The sequence below is a fragment of the Coenobita brevimanus genome, chromosome 78 (genome assembly GCF_032717465.1).
Source record: "Coenobita brevimanus isolate Jiangsu-jjx chromosome 78, ASM3271746v2, whole genome shotgun sequence".
Classification (NCBI taxonomy): domain Eukaryota; kingdom Metazoa; phylum Arthropoda; class Malacostraca; order Decapoda; family Coenobitidae; genus Coenobita; species Coenobita brevimanus.
In genome coordinates, this window is record NC_137031.1 from 31,844,061 (window position 1) to 31,861,238 (window position 17,178).

The window sequence follows — 17,178 nt, forward strand, 5'->3', positions numbered from 1 at the left end:
ACTCCCAGGTACTGTGGGTGTGGTGTCCGTGTGCGTGGGTGTCTGCTGGTTGAGGTGCAAGTCTCGTCTAGCTGATTCCTGGGTGACCCCATCTCTCGTCCTGCCCCTCCCGCTCATCGTGATTCTCGTCGTTCTGTTCGCCATCATCACTGTTGGTAGGTTTATTCAGTAGTAGTAGTAGTAGCAGTAGTAGTAATTTTTCTCTAGTATATTTGTTTTCTTCACTCTGTTTTTCTTTTATCAGTGTTTTCACTAGGCCAGCTTTAGTTTCCCGTAATCGTCTTTTTTGCTCTTCGCCCCTCCTCCTCCTCCTTCTCTTCCTCCTCCTCCTCCTTCTCTTCCTCCTCCTCCTCCTCCTCCTCCTCCTCCTTCTTGTTTCACGTGCATGCTTTCACACAGGCAACGTATGGCTTCTGGAAACTCGAACTGAGGCTTGTCGTGTCGAGAACTACGAGCCCTGTAGCACCGCCCTCCAAGCTTTCACCATCGTCACCATCATCCTCCTCAACTTCCCCATTTTCGTCCTGTTTTACGTGGGCGCCGTCCTCTTCCTCTTGACCATCTTCTTGATGTTCCTCTCCTGCTGCCTCTACTGTGCCAACGACCACAGATGCGGGGATGAGGAGGCGTGCTGCAAGCTTAAGGAGTAAAAACATGACAGTCGACTTGGAGGATTGTGGAAAAAAAACAAAGAAGCAGCGATACTAGAATTGGATTTGGCGGAAACTTAGTTATTTGAGAGCTAATTTATATATACGTCCAAGTTTAAGAGGTAAACTAATGATAGTCAGGAGTTAAATAGGAAGAGGATTATGAGTAAAAACAACAGCGATACTGGGACGGGGTTTTGCTGGAACTTAATTGAGAGCTGATTTAAGTACACCAGCAAGCTCTAAGGGTAAACGTAAGACGGTCTACTCGGATGGGGATTTGTGGGTAAAAACTAAAGGTGTAGCGATACTGGAACGAGATTTGCTGGGATTTAAGTAAATCAGAGCTAATTTTAGTACGGCGTTATCAAACATTAAGGTAAAATGGTTATTGTTTTTGTTCAGATAGATGCTTAGGGAAAAAAACACCTGGTTTGCATATAATATTAATCTGAAAGAAAATCAACAAAATAAACACTTTTTGTCACTGAGAAATAAATGTACCCAAGGACTGTAGATTTTGCCATGGACCTCCAGCGGCAAAGGTACTGTTAAGGTTTAAGTAGTCTAAAATATACCGAAGAGTATAGGATTATTGCTTTTTGCGTACCAGCAGTAGTTGCAAGCACAGGCTCCAGCAGTCCGCCTTCAGTCTTAGGGTCAAATATTGCTTTAAGAATCAGTATGTCTGGAAAGAGTATGTTTTCTGCGGAGAGATGATTTCTTGCATGGAAATTGATCAGAAAGAGTATTTTACGCTTTTTCATTTATATTGTTTGTATACTGGTTGTTTAAACCTCATTATGGTACTAATATCGCCACGTATCCTAGTTCTTTATTGTAGTTTACACATATTTATTTTTAGTGTCTCGTCACAGTGTTTTAGGCAGTACTAATATAAATACAGTATCTGAAGAATATTATTTTTTATTTAACTTGTGCTGCATGTTTACACTTCTTTTTCCAGTCCTGTAAAAAGCTGCACACTGTATCACTAAAGCTCATCAGTCAGCCTGTGATCATTAAGCAAACACGCTAGACACCAAGACCTGCGAAATAAGTAAATAAATCGTAACACTGGCCAGCTCTTATAAGTCCTTGCTTAACTTATGGACTTGGTGATCCTAGAACTGTGTATGTCAAACTTCCTTTTATCTTTTATTGAACTTTGTAATCATCAACAGTTTATTGGGGTCCTGTCGAGTCCTTTAAGTATGAAAGGTCTAACAAGAGGTGAATAAAATCGTCTGGAGATAGCAAAAATAAACTAAACGGTAAAAACGAGAAAACAAGGAACGGATCACGAGAGAGAATGTTATCAACCTCAGGCGTACTGTAGGTCAAATTTTATTGATTTTATGCATCCCGACTACGACACCTAATTTTGAACGTATGATTATTGATCTTACATTGCCAAAAATTGTTGATGTGGAAGAATTATATACACTGAACTAAAATTATTGTGAAGATTGCTGTTCCTTTTTAACCTATAAATTAATTGCCCCAAAATTTCCTATGCATTCATTATAACTCAGTTGCATTACCAGTTTCAAAATGTACTTAGCATTTTTTTAATAATTGCGCCGTAGGTTCATTCTTTTTCATGGATATAATTAGATATAATCATTTACTTAAACCTTGGATAATACTGAACCGAATGTACCATGAAATTATAATATGATTAATTTTTTCTTCTAATAAATACTGATCGAGAGAGTTGCTTTGGTTTAGAATGTGGCTTATCCCCTCTTCTTCTCAGCTAGCGAAGTCCTAGGGGCGGCTCGAGAGGAGGGGGGATGAGTTCCAAGTTTCTTTCTTTTCTTTTCGTGTGTGTGTGTGTGTGTGTGTGTGTGTGTGTGTGTGTGCGTTTTTTTTTTTTTTTTTAGAAGGGAATAGATGACAAAAAAAAAAAAAAAAAGGAATTCGTCTGGTCCTTCGAAGAATAGATAGCAAATAGAAAAAAACAGTAACAGTTCAGAGAAACCAGATGGACACGTAGATTATCATAGTGGCAACCCAGAAATGGAGAGAGAGAGAGAAAGACGGACAGAGAATCGGGTCAAGAGATGGACAGCATATCAACCCAGAGATGGAGGAGGTAGACAGGGAACCGGATGGTTAGGAGGGACTTTTGTCCCGCAGTAAAGTGACGTAGACTGATGATGATGATGACGATGATGATGATGATATGAAGGCATCGAGTATTGAGATTACAGTGATACCCCACAGCGTTTGCCCCTGGATGATGATGATGATGATGATGATAATGATGGTAACAACATTGAGGAGGAGGCGAAGAATGAGCACGGAGATGATGATGATGATGTTGGTGGTGGTGGTAACGACACTGAGGACGAGGGGAAGAATGAGTACGGAGGTGGTGATGATGATAATGGTGATGATGATGATGATCATGGACAGAAGAATGATAATGATATAAGATGTGCCTTTTATTATGCGTGATGATATGTAACAATCAGAACGTTTATTCCTTTATCAGTCCCGTTATCACTCGCAGTTAGTCTTCAGTCTTTCCATGTGTAGCCAGACGCTGCATCATGTAAATATTGCCTGGAAAAGAGAATACGGAAATTTCTGTCTCAGGTCATTAACGATAAAGTATTAATCAGTCCAGTATTGCTCCCTTGAGGTGTAGGAACCCAGGGCTAGGCTGTCGTAGTAAAGAATATTATCAAATGTAGTGAACACGCATGACAGCCAAGGAGAACACTCAGAAAACATTTCCTCTGTGACACACAACCATCTGTTTACAAATCCAGGTCCCTCTTTCAGTTCTACGGCTGTATTGTAGGTGGCATTGGAGGCTTCGGAGCGTCTCTTCCTAAGCTATTTATTTTCCATATTACAGCTTAACACCGTCTTGTATACCCCTGATGCAAACTGTGTCGGTATTAAAATGGTCCATTGATCATACAAGGGATGCTGAGGTGAAATATGCAGAATAAGTTGCTAAGACATATGTAACAAAACCTTCGATGTCAGTTATATAGGTCTATCTCTGTCCGTCTATTGTCAAAAGCCTTAATCTCTTAAGGGGTGGCCACAAACAAATCGCCTCCATGTCACCCTGTTCCCCGCCATTTCACTGCCCTGATCCCAGCTCACACACCCCTTCTTACATATACCTCTCCACTCCATCCCTCCATCTCATCCTTGGCCTTCCCTTCCCTCTCCTCCCCCCCTCCACCTCACTCACATACACCTTCCTCGTCAGTTTCTCGCTCTCCATCCTCTCCAATGGCCAAACCATCTCAGTATGTTTCTCCTTTCTTTCACATCCACATCCACACAACGCTTCTTCACTTCCTCATTTGTCAGCCTGTCTCTCCATGTGACTCCACATGCTCCTCTCAAATTACTCATTTCCACTGCCCTCACTCTTGACATGTGTCCTTCCAACGAGGTCCAAGCTTCACTTACATACGTTTGAGTTGGTATCACATTACTGTAATGCAGTAACTTTTTCACTTCCATCCTTACTTGCCTGTTTCTTATCTCTTCTTTCAAAGAACCAGCAACCTTTCTTCCTTGTTGTATTCTTTCAAGCACTTCACCCTCTAAACTTCCATTCTTACTCATCACACTGGTATACTTGCTAAATAAATTGATATTATGTAAATAAACGACGGGGAATCGTCCAGATGGCGAATTGTCTTCACGGCGAATTGTCTTCGTTTTTGTTGTGATACCGAATCGTCCTGACGCCGAATTGTAACGAAACCTCCCGAGATTGCATCAGCTGAATCTGAATGAGTTTCTCTTGTTGATCTCATTATGGATTGGTTGAAGAGGTTTCTGGGATTGTCTGACAGGTATGGAATGCAAGAATCATATTTTTACATGAGACACTTGAGAACTTGTTCAGATTATGAGGTTTCGAGGGTCTGAGTAATGTAAACAGCAGGCAGTATTGTTCCAGAATAGAAAATTACGCAATTTTTTATGCAGATTTTCCTTTGTTTTATAAGTAGGCGTCTGTATGGGAGAGATATAAACTGTAACTTTAGCTTTTAAGTTGAATTAAGATTTCCTATAGTCATAGGTATGAAATGTTGACAGTACAGGGGAAGTTGTGTTTTAGGTGAAACTGCAGGAGAGCTCCCATCCATTGTTACTTTTTTTTTTTTTTTCAACATTACCGTAAGTTATAACATAGTAATCATTTTGATAGATTTAAAAAGTTGCTGAAGTGTGTAACTTTGAAGATAACTATACATCCTCATTAGTTTTTTCCCCCTCCCTCTTCCCCCCTCCACTTCACACTCATACACTTTCCTCATTATTCTCTTGCTGTTCATCATCTCTACATAGTTTTTTTTTTTCCACTCTTGTTAATTGGTCCAAGCTCGGGGATCCACTCATAATATAGTAATATGGATGTTATGAACTGTTACTCAAAATTTCTATTTAGCTGTGCAGTACAGGTATTTAATTTTGTTACTGAAAAGGTAAAAGATATATTCCTAGGTGCAAGAGAATGTGTATGTAATAAAATTCATGTACATAGCTACTTTATTTATTTTCTTGCAGACAGAAGTACGATCCCGGGCAATATAGAAATCCTTCCTGGGATGAGATCAGAGAGCATAGGGATAATCCAGGATGGTAAGGTCATCATTCATGGTATTTCATATAGTTCAGGGTATACTTACTAGCACAGTATATTGTTTTATAATTTTGTAGGGTACTGGAATCACACACTGCAATATCCTGTAGTTCATAACATGCTAAAAGTGTACTGCCTTACCTGGTACTTTATTATATATATAATGCTGTTGTGGGAAGGGAAGAGAAACGAGATATTTACAGTATATACAGCATCTATCTATCTATCTATCTATTGCCAGATGCCACAATCCCATAAAGGGTGGCCATTTGACTTTGAGTTATTTGTTTTATGGGGAGGGGCACTAATCCTCCACCAACCCACTTGTTGACACGTAGGGAGCATGTATGATTTGGTTATATGGTTACCACCCAGCGTAGTAAATGGTTTCTAGGCTTACAGGAAACCATTTGGCTTGTCACTCAATGTAAAGCCACCTGTAAAGGAAAGAAAAGCAATAAGAAGTGACAGGAAAGATGGGAGAAATATGAAGAGAGGAGGGCAGACACAGAAATAGAATGATAAAGGCTAAGGAAGAAGTGGGCAGCTCTACATCAAGTGAGTGGATGATGGTCGCCACCACCTACCACACATATACAGCATGTCTTACTTTAATGTTACCAATTTCAATTTTTTTTTTTTTTTTTTTTTTCTCTCAATAAACTAAGGAAAAACTGCCTGTTAAACTCTCATCGTTACCAACAAAGCTAATGTACTAGTTTCCCCAATTTACAGTGCCAGTTGTATGGAAAAATTATGATATTTTGAAACATATCACCAACATATAATGAGGACTACAGTATGCTTGACAGAATAAGGAGTTTAGCAAGCTTCAGTAATGTCCTTAGTTACAATGCCTTCCAGTTTTTAGTGTATTTGTCTTGCCTTTAGATAATTTCATTCAGCTAATTATAGCTCTCTTGTACTGAAAGGGAAAATATTCTTAACTTCATAGCCTAACCTTGGACCTCTACTTCTCAGAGAGGTAATATCGAACCAACTGTTACCATTTCCAGTAATAGTTTTCTGTACATTTTCACAGGTCACAACAACAGCCTCCTGGTTTTGGTCCTCCAAGTGGATTTCCCAGTGACGACTTTTATGGACAATTTCCAGGCGGGGGGATGTATGACCCATTCTCCTCCATGTTTAGTCAAATGAACGAAGCATTTGGCCAGATGAACGACTTGTTTGCACAGATGGATGGCATATTTTCACAGATGGACAGCAGGCTAGGAGGATACCACTACTACAATCCAGGACAGATTATCATCTCAGAATTTCCAGGTAGTTGTTTGTAGGATTCCTGTCTATGTGTGAAGAGAGGGTGTGATTAACCAATGTACTGTGTCTGTGCGAGCCTAAAGCCACAACAGCAGTTGTGAGGATGTCTTTTAGACTGTATGCATGATATCTCTAGATGATATTATTTGGGTCAGGAGAAACATTTTGCATCTGGTGGATTAGGTGCAGCCTTCAGTAACCCCTTCACAACAAAGGTGCTGCAATTAATAGTCATTTGTGCAGCAAATTATAGTCATTTGATTGTAGGAAATTCAAATACAAAAGGGAGTTCTTGAGGTGAGGAAGTTAAAGTATATAATAGTGTGGCTGTACTTAAAGGAAAATGCAGCTGCTGGCTAAATTAACTCTCTTTCATTTTTATATTTGGCATTCTGTAGTTTGTGGCAGAATTTCTCTGCACAACACTAACTTACACAATCCTGACCTAGAGTTTCACCATATTAGTAGCAATCCTTACATCATTTGTCAAAGGGAAAAAAGTTCAAGACGTTGATGATGATGGTTTACTGTAAGGAGTTTTTTATTTTTTGGGATGAATGAAGTCATCTGGTTTTGGCAAAAATAAAATAAGTATTATCCTTTTCATTATGAGGCCCCTCCCAAGTGGTGTTAGCAATACATTGGTGACTTTGTGCTGAAGCCAGTTAGATTTTTCTCTTCATATAAAGTGGCTCCTGCTAGCACTGCTCTTGCCAACAGACAACCTACAGGATGGGCAACAGTTTTTGGATGGGGAACGACGTCAAGCCCCACGAGACCAACTCCTGAAAGTACCCGACAGTAGTATCATGCCAGACTCCAGGTATCCTCCATATTCTGGCCCCAATGACACTCCTTTACGGTTAGTCCTGTTGTGTTAAGCTATAGTCTGTCAAGAATCTTCTGTTATTGTGTATCCTATATTCTTTTGTGTTTTATATGCTTTCTTTTCACATTCTGCCATACTTTTTTTTCTCCTAATTATACCCAACATGATGTTGCACTATATTTTAAAACTATCAAGATGAATTATGAGCTCGTCGTGATGAACAGAGGTGGTGATGATGACGATGATGATGACAGTGGCAGTGGTGGAGGGGGACATCCTGGCTTCAGTGATCACTTTGGCTTCCGTACGTTTGACCCCATGAGCATGTTTGAGAGATTCTTTGGGGGCTTCGGAGGTCACCCAGGTATTTGATGATTTTGGTGTCTTGTTATTGTAATTGCTTTGTAAAACGGAAATGTCTGTGTTAAGAAGTCTACTGTAATCATGGAAACAACAGCATTTCTCTTTGAGAACACATATTACCAACATTTGAACCATTCACTATCATAATTGATAATCACTAATAATACAGTAGGAACAAAAGATATTTTTAATAATATTTAAGGACAATGTTAGAACCAGAGAGGTTATGAATCTACTAATATATAAGTTTCAGACAGTTTATTAGAAATGCAAAAGAGTGTATTATGAATGTACATGCACTGTTACAATAATATAAAAACCTGCTATATTTCCATCAGACCAACCTATGCTGCCTGGTCCCAGTGATGGACCTGATGAGCACCACTCCAGGGATTCCTTGCTCAAGAAGGACTCTGACTTGGATGACAGGTATGGTACTGTGACAGAATTCTTGAATCTGTCCAGTTACCCTGTGACTCATTGGTGGTTAAGTCAGTTTTACATGATATGGTGCAGTACAGTATATACCTGTACCCATCATTTGCAATTAAATTTACAAGATTGTGGTAACCTACCTAGCCTCAGGCCTCTACATCTGGAAGGTAAATACCAGTAAAATGGGATGCAGTGGGAACAGTGACTGCTACCGTAATGATTTTCTTTTTCCGATCCCAACATTCAGCATTGGCACTGTAAATAGCTTCATACCTCCTCCTACACAGGGAGCGGGAGGCTATATGGGTCTTACTTTCAGCCCACATTTTACTTTTTTTTTTTTTTTCCCCCACAAAGACTTTTCATTTCTGTTGTTTCTTCTGAGTCTGGATTTTATATCTTTTCCATCCAGTCTTTTGTGCTGTTTTTCATTTTTCAGTTTTATGTTTGCATGCTTCATATTGCCTACAAATTTAGCAGTATTTATTCATTGATGATGATATAAATAGTTAACTTTAATCTTATGTCCAATATACATGATCTATGGAATTTGTAGCTGGTGATTGACAGGGACTTATTATTTATTCAGTGCTTGAATACTTCGTTATATTGACAAGGCTTTAATACATGTTCATTGCTTTGATACTTTGTTTTACATATTAGTCACATTTCTACCCTCCTTTACAGAGATGTGTCCCAGCTGCCCTCGGATGGTCCTCGATATTCTTATGAAGGGCTGGGACCAGGTTATCAAGGCTCGGGGTCTGGTCAGCTCAGCCCCAGCCAGCCCAAGAGCATGTTTCGTTCCACCACCACTGTCAGGATAAGGAGACCAGATGGGGTCAGTAGTAGAGGGATACTTGATATTTTGTAGTTTGTGAAGAAATCTGTAGACCATATTATCAAACTTAAGGGCATGAATAGGTAGGTAGGCCATAATTTATGACTCAGTTTCTGTCACCCATGAGGATGGAAAATTACTAGATTGCACTGCGTTTTACACGACACAGCAGTGACATAGAGAAGTCAAGCCCCTTTTATTTGTCTGTTGTGCATTGAAGAATTGCATAAAAGTTTGAGGTGTCCCTTTCCCTTCCAAATTCCAGATTTTAAAGTATGGTCATACGTCATCCATCATCAGTATCTTAACCTTGTTGGCCGCCAGCAGTGGTGTGGGTAGGATCGTATGCAAAACCGCTTACCCATGTAGAAGAGAATAGAGTATAGTAGAAAATTGTTTACTATCATTATCGTATTTCCCATGGACATGTGAATTTATATTGCCGGCAGGCAAGTATGAAGCAAACTAAGCCTGTATGATGCAAGGAGACACTTGGCAGAGAATATGCAAACATATGTGTGGGATGCAGGGAAAGTAAAAAAAAGCCTGGAAAAAGCAATGCAATTTCCTTGTTCAGAAGAAAAGCTTATAAAGAGAAGTGTAAGAATCATTGGGGGATCAGTTTGTTGAGTTTACCTGGAATCGTACCATGGCTCTTCAGTTTTCAAGAGTCAGACCATTGCAGAGGATTAGGATAAGTGAGGAACAGAAGAAGCATTAAAAGGATAGGGGATATATTTTAGAATGAGGATGTTAGGAGAGTACTGAAAGAATGATTATCTGTGTGTTGCATTGATTACAGTACTGTATTTGGAGAAGAATTGTGGAGGGTGGATTTGGAGGAATTATGGGCGATTGTGATTACTGGGTATATAATAAAACCTGCCCAATCTGGACTTGTTTTGTCTGGAAACCGACTTAATATGGATTGCTTAACTATTCCAGGCTGTACCTGGATGAGCCCACATGTCTACATTTATGAATAACACCTTCAAACCATGGAGCTGCAACATAATGCAATGCATTGCATTATCAGTAATCATGACATAGCCTAACTGACAGTCATAAATCTCAAGACGTGTGAATAAATAGCCAATCGTCAGAGATGCATACACATGTACTTTAAGCTGACCAGGCATCTCCAGAATGGTACTGTCCATTACTTTTTTTTTTTTTCTATGGTTTTACTGTACTGTATTGTCCAAGAAAATACCACAAAGTCTTAATTCTTATTACCATAAATATACACAACTGGCAGTGGATAAGTAATTAAAACAGTAGTTACATACACACCACAAATGTGAGATGAAGCTGTGAGCATAATTTTATCACTCATTTGTGGTGTGTACATAGTTGCTGATTTGGGAACTTCTTTACAGTGTGTACTGTAAATTTAATAATAATTAAGACTTTTTTGTTTGTTTTTTGTGCATTACAGTAAACCAATAAACAAGAGGGAGAAAAGTAATGCATAATACTGTATTTTAGTGTGTCCCGGCATATGTATGCTAGGCCATGCTTCTTCAGTCTCTTGGTCAGAGCTCACAGGTGAGTTTCCCTTGAAACACAGTTTATCAAGAAAATCAGTTAATAAAGATGAGCTTTCCACAGTGTTTGTCCAGATTAACTATGTTTTGCTGTACTTGTTATTAGAGGGAGTTGTTAGATGCAGTGAACTAGGTTATGAGGATAGTAATGTACGGGAGAAGGTAGGGGAGAAACTTACTTTTATCATCCTCCTAATGTATTTTAAAGATAAGATGCCAAAAAATTAATCATAGGAAAGCAACACCAATGGAACCTTTGGAAGAGCAAGTTGTATGTGGTGTGATGAAAAAGTAATTAGAACAGTACATAAATGAGAGAGAGAGAGGAAGAAGAGTGATTGGAAAAGTTAAATAAGCAGGCTATGTAAAGACAAATTAGCCTGGAGGTGAGTCTTATGATCATCTAGCCTAATCAGGTGGTTTCTAGAGGAAGCTGAGCATTTATTTTATATTCAGATGTTCTGTGATGATAATGATGATGATGATGATTATTATTATTGTATGGTTATTATTATTATTCTTGTACACCAGGAAACCATTAACTGTGCTGGATGGTAACCATATAGCCAAACTGTGGCACCTGGTGGTTTAGTGGGTAGTAGGTGCTCCAGCTGGATTGAGTCTGTGTAGGTTTATATCCAAGGGATAGTTGGGATTTATTGCTTATGTAATGCCTCTCAGGGATGAGTGAGGCTGGCCACTGTCATCTTAAAATGTCAGGACCAACTTGCTTAGGCCGGGGCCTATATGCTTCGCGTGGGGCCACACAGGATTAGATGATGATCATGATGATGATCATAATCATCATGATTATGATGATGATGATTATTATTATTATTATTATTACTTATTATTATTATTATTATTATTATTACTTATTATTATTATTATTATTATTATTATTATTATTGTTATCGTAGTTTTTGTTGAATGTGAAGGTTGATGGTTACCCATTCATGTAAAATTTCAGAGCATTCATGAAGAGAAGAGATATAAAGACAGCACTGGGCGAGAGGAAGTGATAGTAACAGACACGAAACCTGATGATGAGAGCTAGCTGCAGCCACTTTGTCTACATGAATCCCGGTAAGCCATATTTGTCAATTATTTTTGCTTATTCTTGTGATGCTAGTGAATATCATTGTGGAGGATGCTTTCCAAAGTGCTTGTAGCCCAGTCTACACCAAGCAAAGTTTTGTTATACTGTCTTAAGGTAGTTTTGTTTTGCATTGTCCATTTTGACAGCTTCCTTGGATATATCGCTCACTTATACTAGCTTGAAGTAGTTTACACATACTGGTAGGTGTGTAGCATAGCCATGAGTAGAGCAGCACATACATGATGTCAGGCCTTTACCGTCCACTAACTTTAAGAGAAAATTATATATGCCAATGAGGGTGCTTTTATAGAACTGCATGTTTTGTGCTTGCTGAATGTTTTGCATTGTGTATTGCACCACCCAGTAACCTAAGCTGGGTTGGCACAGGCACAGTTTCTACTGCAGTAAGTAAATTTATGTGATGAAAAGCAGACCATCCATTGTCATCGTCATCATCGTACCTTTAATCCTTCCTAAAGAAATGGGGTGAATTAACCTTATGCTTTCGAAAAATATCAAAAGCAGTTGCAAAAGATTTATTGGCAGATGTAGTTGCAGCATTTTCCAGTTAATATGAAAATACATCTTCGATTGACTCCGGGCCTGGAACTGATCAGTTCCAAAAGATACCATAATGAATTCATACCTGGTGGTAAAATGGTACCATACTTTGTAATTTTGCATGAATTGAACTGGTACACTGGATATCCACTGTAGCTGAGGTTTGCTGATGGGGTGTAAATTTAATAGTGCCATTTGAGCAAATTTTCAAAGTTTTTGGCTTTACATTGTTACTTTTTCAGTAGTAAGGTTTTCTTTTTTTTTCTGTATCCTACTTGCAAAGCTTGAATACTGGAGTTATTATGCAAGTCACACTCTTAATATCTTCTGTCATTTTGGTTGATACATATGTTGTCGTCTTCGTCTTTGTTGGTGCAGTTTCTCACTCACATGGACCTGATAGACTCAAGAAGTATGGCCAGTTTAGCTGGGCACTGTCAGAGATCAGTTGCTAAAATTATGTTGACGGAAAGCCAGTGCTGTGAGTGTTGGGTGCATGAACTTATTACTGAGTATATTGTGTGAAGGGCGGCAATGCAAAATGAGCAGAGTGAGTTGCTTGTGAATCGTATTTTGTGATAATATTAAAGTAGAGAAGAATGATGGCTAGAATGTAGTCAGGCAGAGTGAATTCATGCTTCCCTGGAAAGCACTTTGTCTTTGGTATTAATGTCTTAGAGTTCTAATATTTTTTTCTAACAAATAAATAAAGAGTTTGATGGTGGAGGGAATGTTTTTAGGCATTTTGGATTGTGCAGTTATGTATTTATTTATTTTTAATTTATATATACAGTACATGTGTGTGTTTGAATACACTGCTATATTTGGGTGAGGGGAATGGTGGTGGTAGGGTGAGGGGGAGGGAGTCATGCATGTATAGTTACAAGAATACAGTGGATGCTGGGCTGAAGCAGTGACTTGTGTTGCTGTTATGTTCATGTTTTTGGTAGGGAGTATTTTTTTTCTTGGTGAAAGTACTGGGTTGTTGATATATGTGGCTTTTACATGTCCTGTTGCTGCTCTAAAGGCTTTGTTCTATGGGTTTTGAAGTTTTGGTTTTTTACTGACATAGCCTTAGTTCAGTTGAGGTTGGTATATTTTGTTTTGAAGAACTGTTTGTAAACTGATAAACTTGTGAGAAACCTTTGCATGGATGTTTGTTGGTTGAATGAAAGTCTTGTGTGTATCCAGTATGTCTTTTTTTTTTTTTTTTTTTTTTTTTTTTTTTTAAGAAGGAGGGAGGGAGAACATGTAGCTGCTCTGACAATGGGCTTTGTCTTCTCATCTGTGACCCAGAGTGTAGGCATTGAATGTTATTAGAAGTACAGCACTGATATTGTTTTGATCAGTACTGTGTTTGGCTGTTTTGAAGTTTGAATTTACATTATCAGAATCTGTGAATAATTTAATTACTGTATTACTAGGAATTGTTTTCCTCCTTGTACAATCAGGGACAAATGTTTGCATACTATTGCAATTTGTTTTCTTCACACTTTTGCCATCAGTTTCCTCTGTGTTAAAGAGAATTCTCTTTTGGGTAGAGAAATATATAATGCCTCCTCAGCTCAGGAAAATTAGCCAGCAAAGGGGAGGGAGAAGCAAAAGTTGAAATATTTAGTGAACTGCCATCCCTGACTCTACATGTGCTTGTGCTTGTTCTTGTGTAATGCATAATTTCTATAATTATGGTGCTGATTTGCATGTTATATGTCTGGTACTTGATATTTTCAATCCAATGGCATATTTTCTAATTTATTCCTGCAAATCTCTCGATAGTTCTAGCATAGGAGAAGCTTTTTAAACTGGAGGGGTATGGAATAGCTTTCTTCAATTTCTTTCATTCTAGATTTAAATAAATGTCATTGAATTAATTATCAGATGATAGTGAGTATAAAATTTATAGTAAATATGTCAGCATCTTAAAGAGGTTAATGAAAGCTTACCCTTTAATGTTGTAGTATTTTTTGGCATGCTATATCACCATAACATTGGGTACCTTTGATTTCCTTTTTAATGCATGTTTAGATTTTATGATGAGCTTTGCTCCATTATACAGTACTGCCTTTTTTTTTTTTTTTTTTTTTTTTAAATACATGTTAATATTTGTAAGAACTGTATTAGGTAGTACAATAAGTCTTTGTTTTATGCTACTCTCTTCTTGTATCAAACTTAAGTCAACAGTAAATAGTAGAAATATTGCTTGTCAGTTTTCCATTACTACATATAATGCTGATTAATTTCTCCCAATTTACAGTACTAGATATTTTAAAGCTGTGATAAATTGATTCATTCTTGATATGTATAGTAAAGATGGTATACATTTAGTTGTAAGTGCGTGTAAGTGAATATTTTGTATTAGGTGATAAAATCTTGTGGTCATACAATATCGGCTGCCTTTTTTCTATTGAAATTATTATATAGCACATTAAGTCAGCAGCGACATAGATCTGCATATATGCCAGAAAGTCTTTTTATTTCAGCTGAAGAGTGTTGAACTGGATGGAAGAAAGGGCTGCTCCTCTTCTCATCATGTGATGTGGGAGTGTACAGTTATATTAGCATTGGCATATAAGAAATTAAGATAAAGGATTAGAAACTAAGGGATTTGAGCTTAAGATTTGTTTACGGAACTTAAGGAACTTGTACGTTCATCATCATCATCTAAATTTACTTGTTTTTTCATTGTATATTTGAAAACCAGAAATACAGGTAGTCAGTCTCTGTTGTATACTGTACAAACATTATTTAAGGCTTTGTTATAAAGTGAGACTAGTTACAGCTGAATGTGCATAATTCAGTTTGAGTTTAGGTATATATTCGTATTAAGTTATTCATATGAAATGTCCAAGAATCAGTAATAGACATAGGATCATATGGTCTTGAACTTTTTTTTTTTCTTCTTAGCTGTTTGTTTTGTATATTACATCATTTCATTCTCTTGTATGCTGCATATATCTTTTTGACAGCTCTTTCACAGATTGACCTTTTATGGGACCATGCCTGTGTCTGCACTTTTTTTTTTTTTTTTTTTTTTTTTTTTTTTTTTCCTCACCACACTGCTACACTCAGAATGAACAGAGGAGCCTCCAACACCCTCTGAAAGACAGAATGGAAGGTGCACTGGTTGTGCTGCTTTTGCTACAATTTAGCACAAAACCCACATGATCATAAGCCCTCATTTATCACTCTTTACATTCATACAGTGCTAAATAAATTTAAAACCATGCTTATGACCACGTTTTCTTTATTAGGCAATTTTGTGAGGTTAGATGTTAGTTTTCATAGACTCCTTACTTATGCCAAGCTCAAGCAAACAATGCTTACTTAACTGCTCACCGTAGTTAACACTGCCTGTACATCCGTTAACACTGCCTGTACATCCCTAAAGTGCAATATGAAGGTTAAGATATGTTTAGTACTACTGTCTCCTTTTTAAATGACCATATAATAAGGCTAAATGTTGTTTAGGGGAAAATTGATTTTCTTAACATATCCCCTGATGGAGGGCATAACTGGCATAATGTGGAAATGGTTATCATAAACTAATTACAAGAGAATATTAACATACCATATACAGACATAAATCAGCAAAGAAGAGGCAGTGGGGAGCCTCCTTAACTGACGAAAATATGACCCTAAAGTATACGGTGAGTCTTGGTCATGAGTCGCCTTTGTTAAAGTTTCATTTGCCTGTTTCCTCTCAGTTTACGGTAACAAGCAGCTAAGTGGAAAATGTTTTGATGTTTCTCAGTACAGTGCATTCCCGATTTAATGATGAGGACTGTCTGTATCTGAATTATGCACACATTTTTCAGCTGTGCAAGTATTAAACCCAACACTATAGTTACAATTCTCTTACTCATTTTTTCCCGCCTTCTCTTAAATTGTGTAGAGCAGCTTTTGAGGGACCTCGTTGACTGGATGACATAGAAATACAGTCGTTCTTCACTAGTCACAAGGGTTGGAGAACACAAGCCCCAGAGAATCTTAAATTTTGTGAACAGTTAAAATCTCTTTGAAGCCTCAAAACATCATTAGATGTTAGAAGCTAATTGTGTGAAGTATATTTGCAGATGATTAAGCAACTGGGTGTGTTAATCATCCCAAAATATATACTTAAGACTTATGAATTTTGAGATGATTATTAATCCATGAGTGACTGAAGCCGTCAGTAGTGAAATCACGAATGGTGAGGGATGACTGCAATGTCTGTTTTAATCCTTTAACTATTACAGCTGCTTTCTTCATTGTATTCAGGCACACTACCATACACTTTAATCATCTAAGGCAGACTATCTAGTACTGAAGATGTCATCCATTAGTTTACTTATTTATGCTTCATTTATCTGATGATACTGTAAAGTCCCTATCATCTGTTCCAAATACGTAAAATGTTACTGATCTTTTGTATAGATTTTGCCATTTTAGGAGAAAAAAATTAAGTGCTGTGAGCTGTGATTAAGCGTTGCTATTATATGTATATATGAAGCAGACACTTTTTTTTCTTTTCTTTTTTCAGAACCCTTAATACTTCAGTCATCTCACATGTCATCATGAGTTATGTGAATATATATTTGATGATCTGGCTTTGTTCTACATTTGGTTATTGTAGTATATTTATTTCATGTACACAATGAATTGTAACCTTAAGTTAAAAGTGTTTAATGGTTAATGTAATGTGGAAATGCTAACTTTGATCATTTGTGTTCCACTTTCCTACTAAGCATAGTAATTCAAAATGCCTTTAGGTGTATCATTTCATTGCCCTACAAACCCAGTTAAGGGTAGTTTTCCTGTTTTTCTTTTTTCTTAAGCTGTTTGGTTTAAATTTATCAGAAATGAACTTTCATTTCCCTATTCTTTAGGGCAATAACTTAAGTTTATGATTTTTTTTTTTCTTTGTGAAGCTATGCCGTTACCACTATAGCTTGATAGGATTCAT

General features: G+C 37.6%; 1 protein-coding gene across 1 annotated transcript; it reads left to right on the plus strand.

Annotated features, from left to right (window-relative positions):
• Positions 1-5,199: 5,199 nt before the first annotated feature.
• LOC145408672 (uncharacterized) lies at positions 5,200-14,859 on the plus strand. The gene is made up of 8 exons (XM_080279352.1): positions 5,200-5,276; positions 6,320-6,564; positions 7,282-7,423; positions 7,615-7,754; positions 8,092-8,182; positions 8,876-9,029; positions 11,547-11,662; positions 14,717-14,859. The coding sequence occupies exons 2-7, from the start codon at positions 6,402-6,404 to the stop codon at positions 11,631-11,633; spliced, it is 777 nt and encodes a 258-aa protein (XP_080135478.1). The 5' UTR covers positions 5,200-5,276; positions 6,320-6,401; the 3' UTR covers positions 11,634-11,662; positions 14,717-14,859.
• The last annotated feature ends 2,319 nt before the right edge of the window (positions 14,860-17,178 follow it).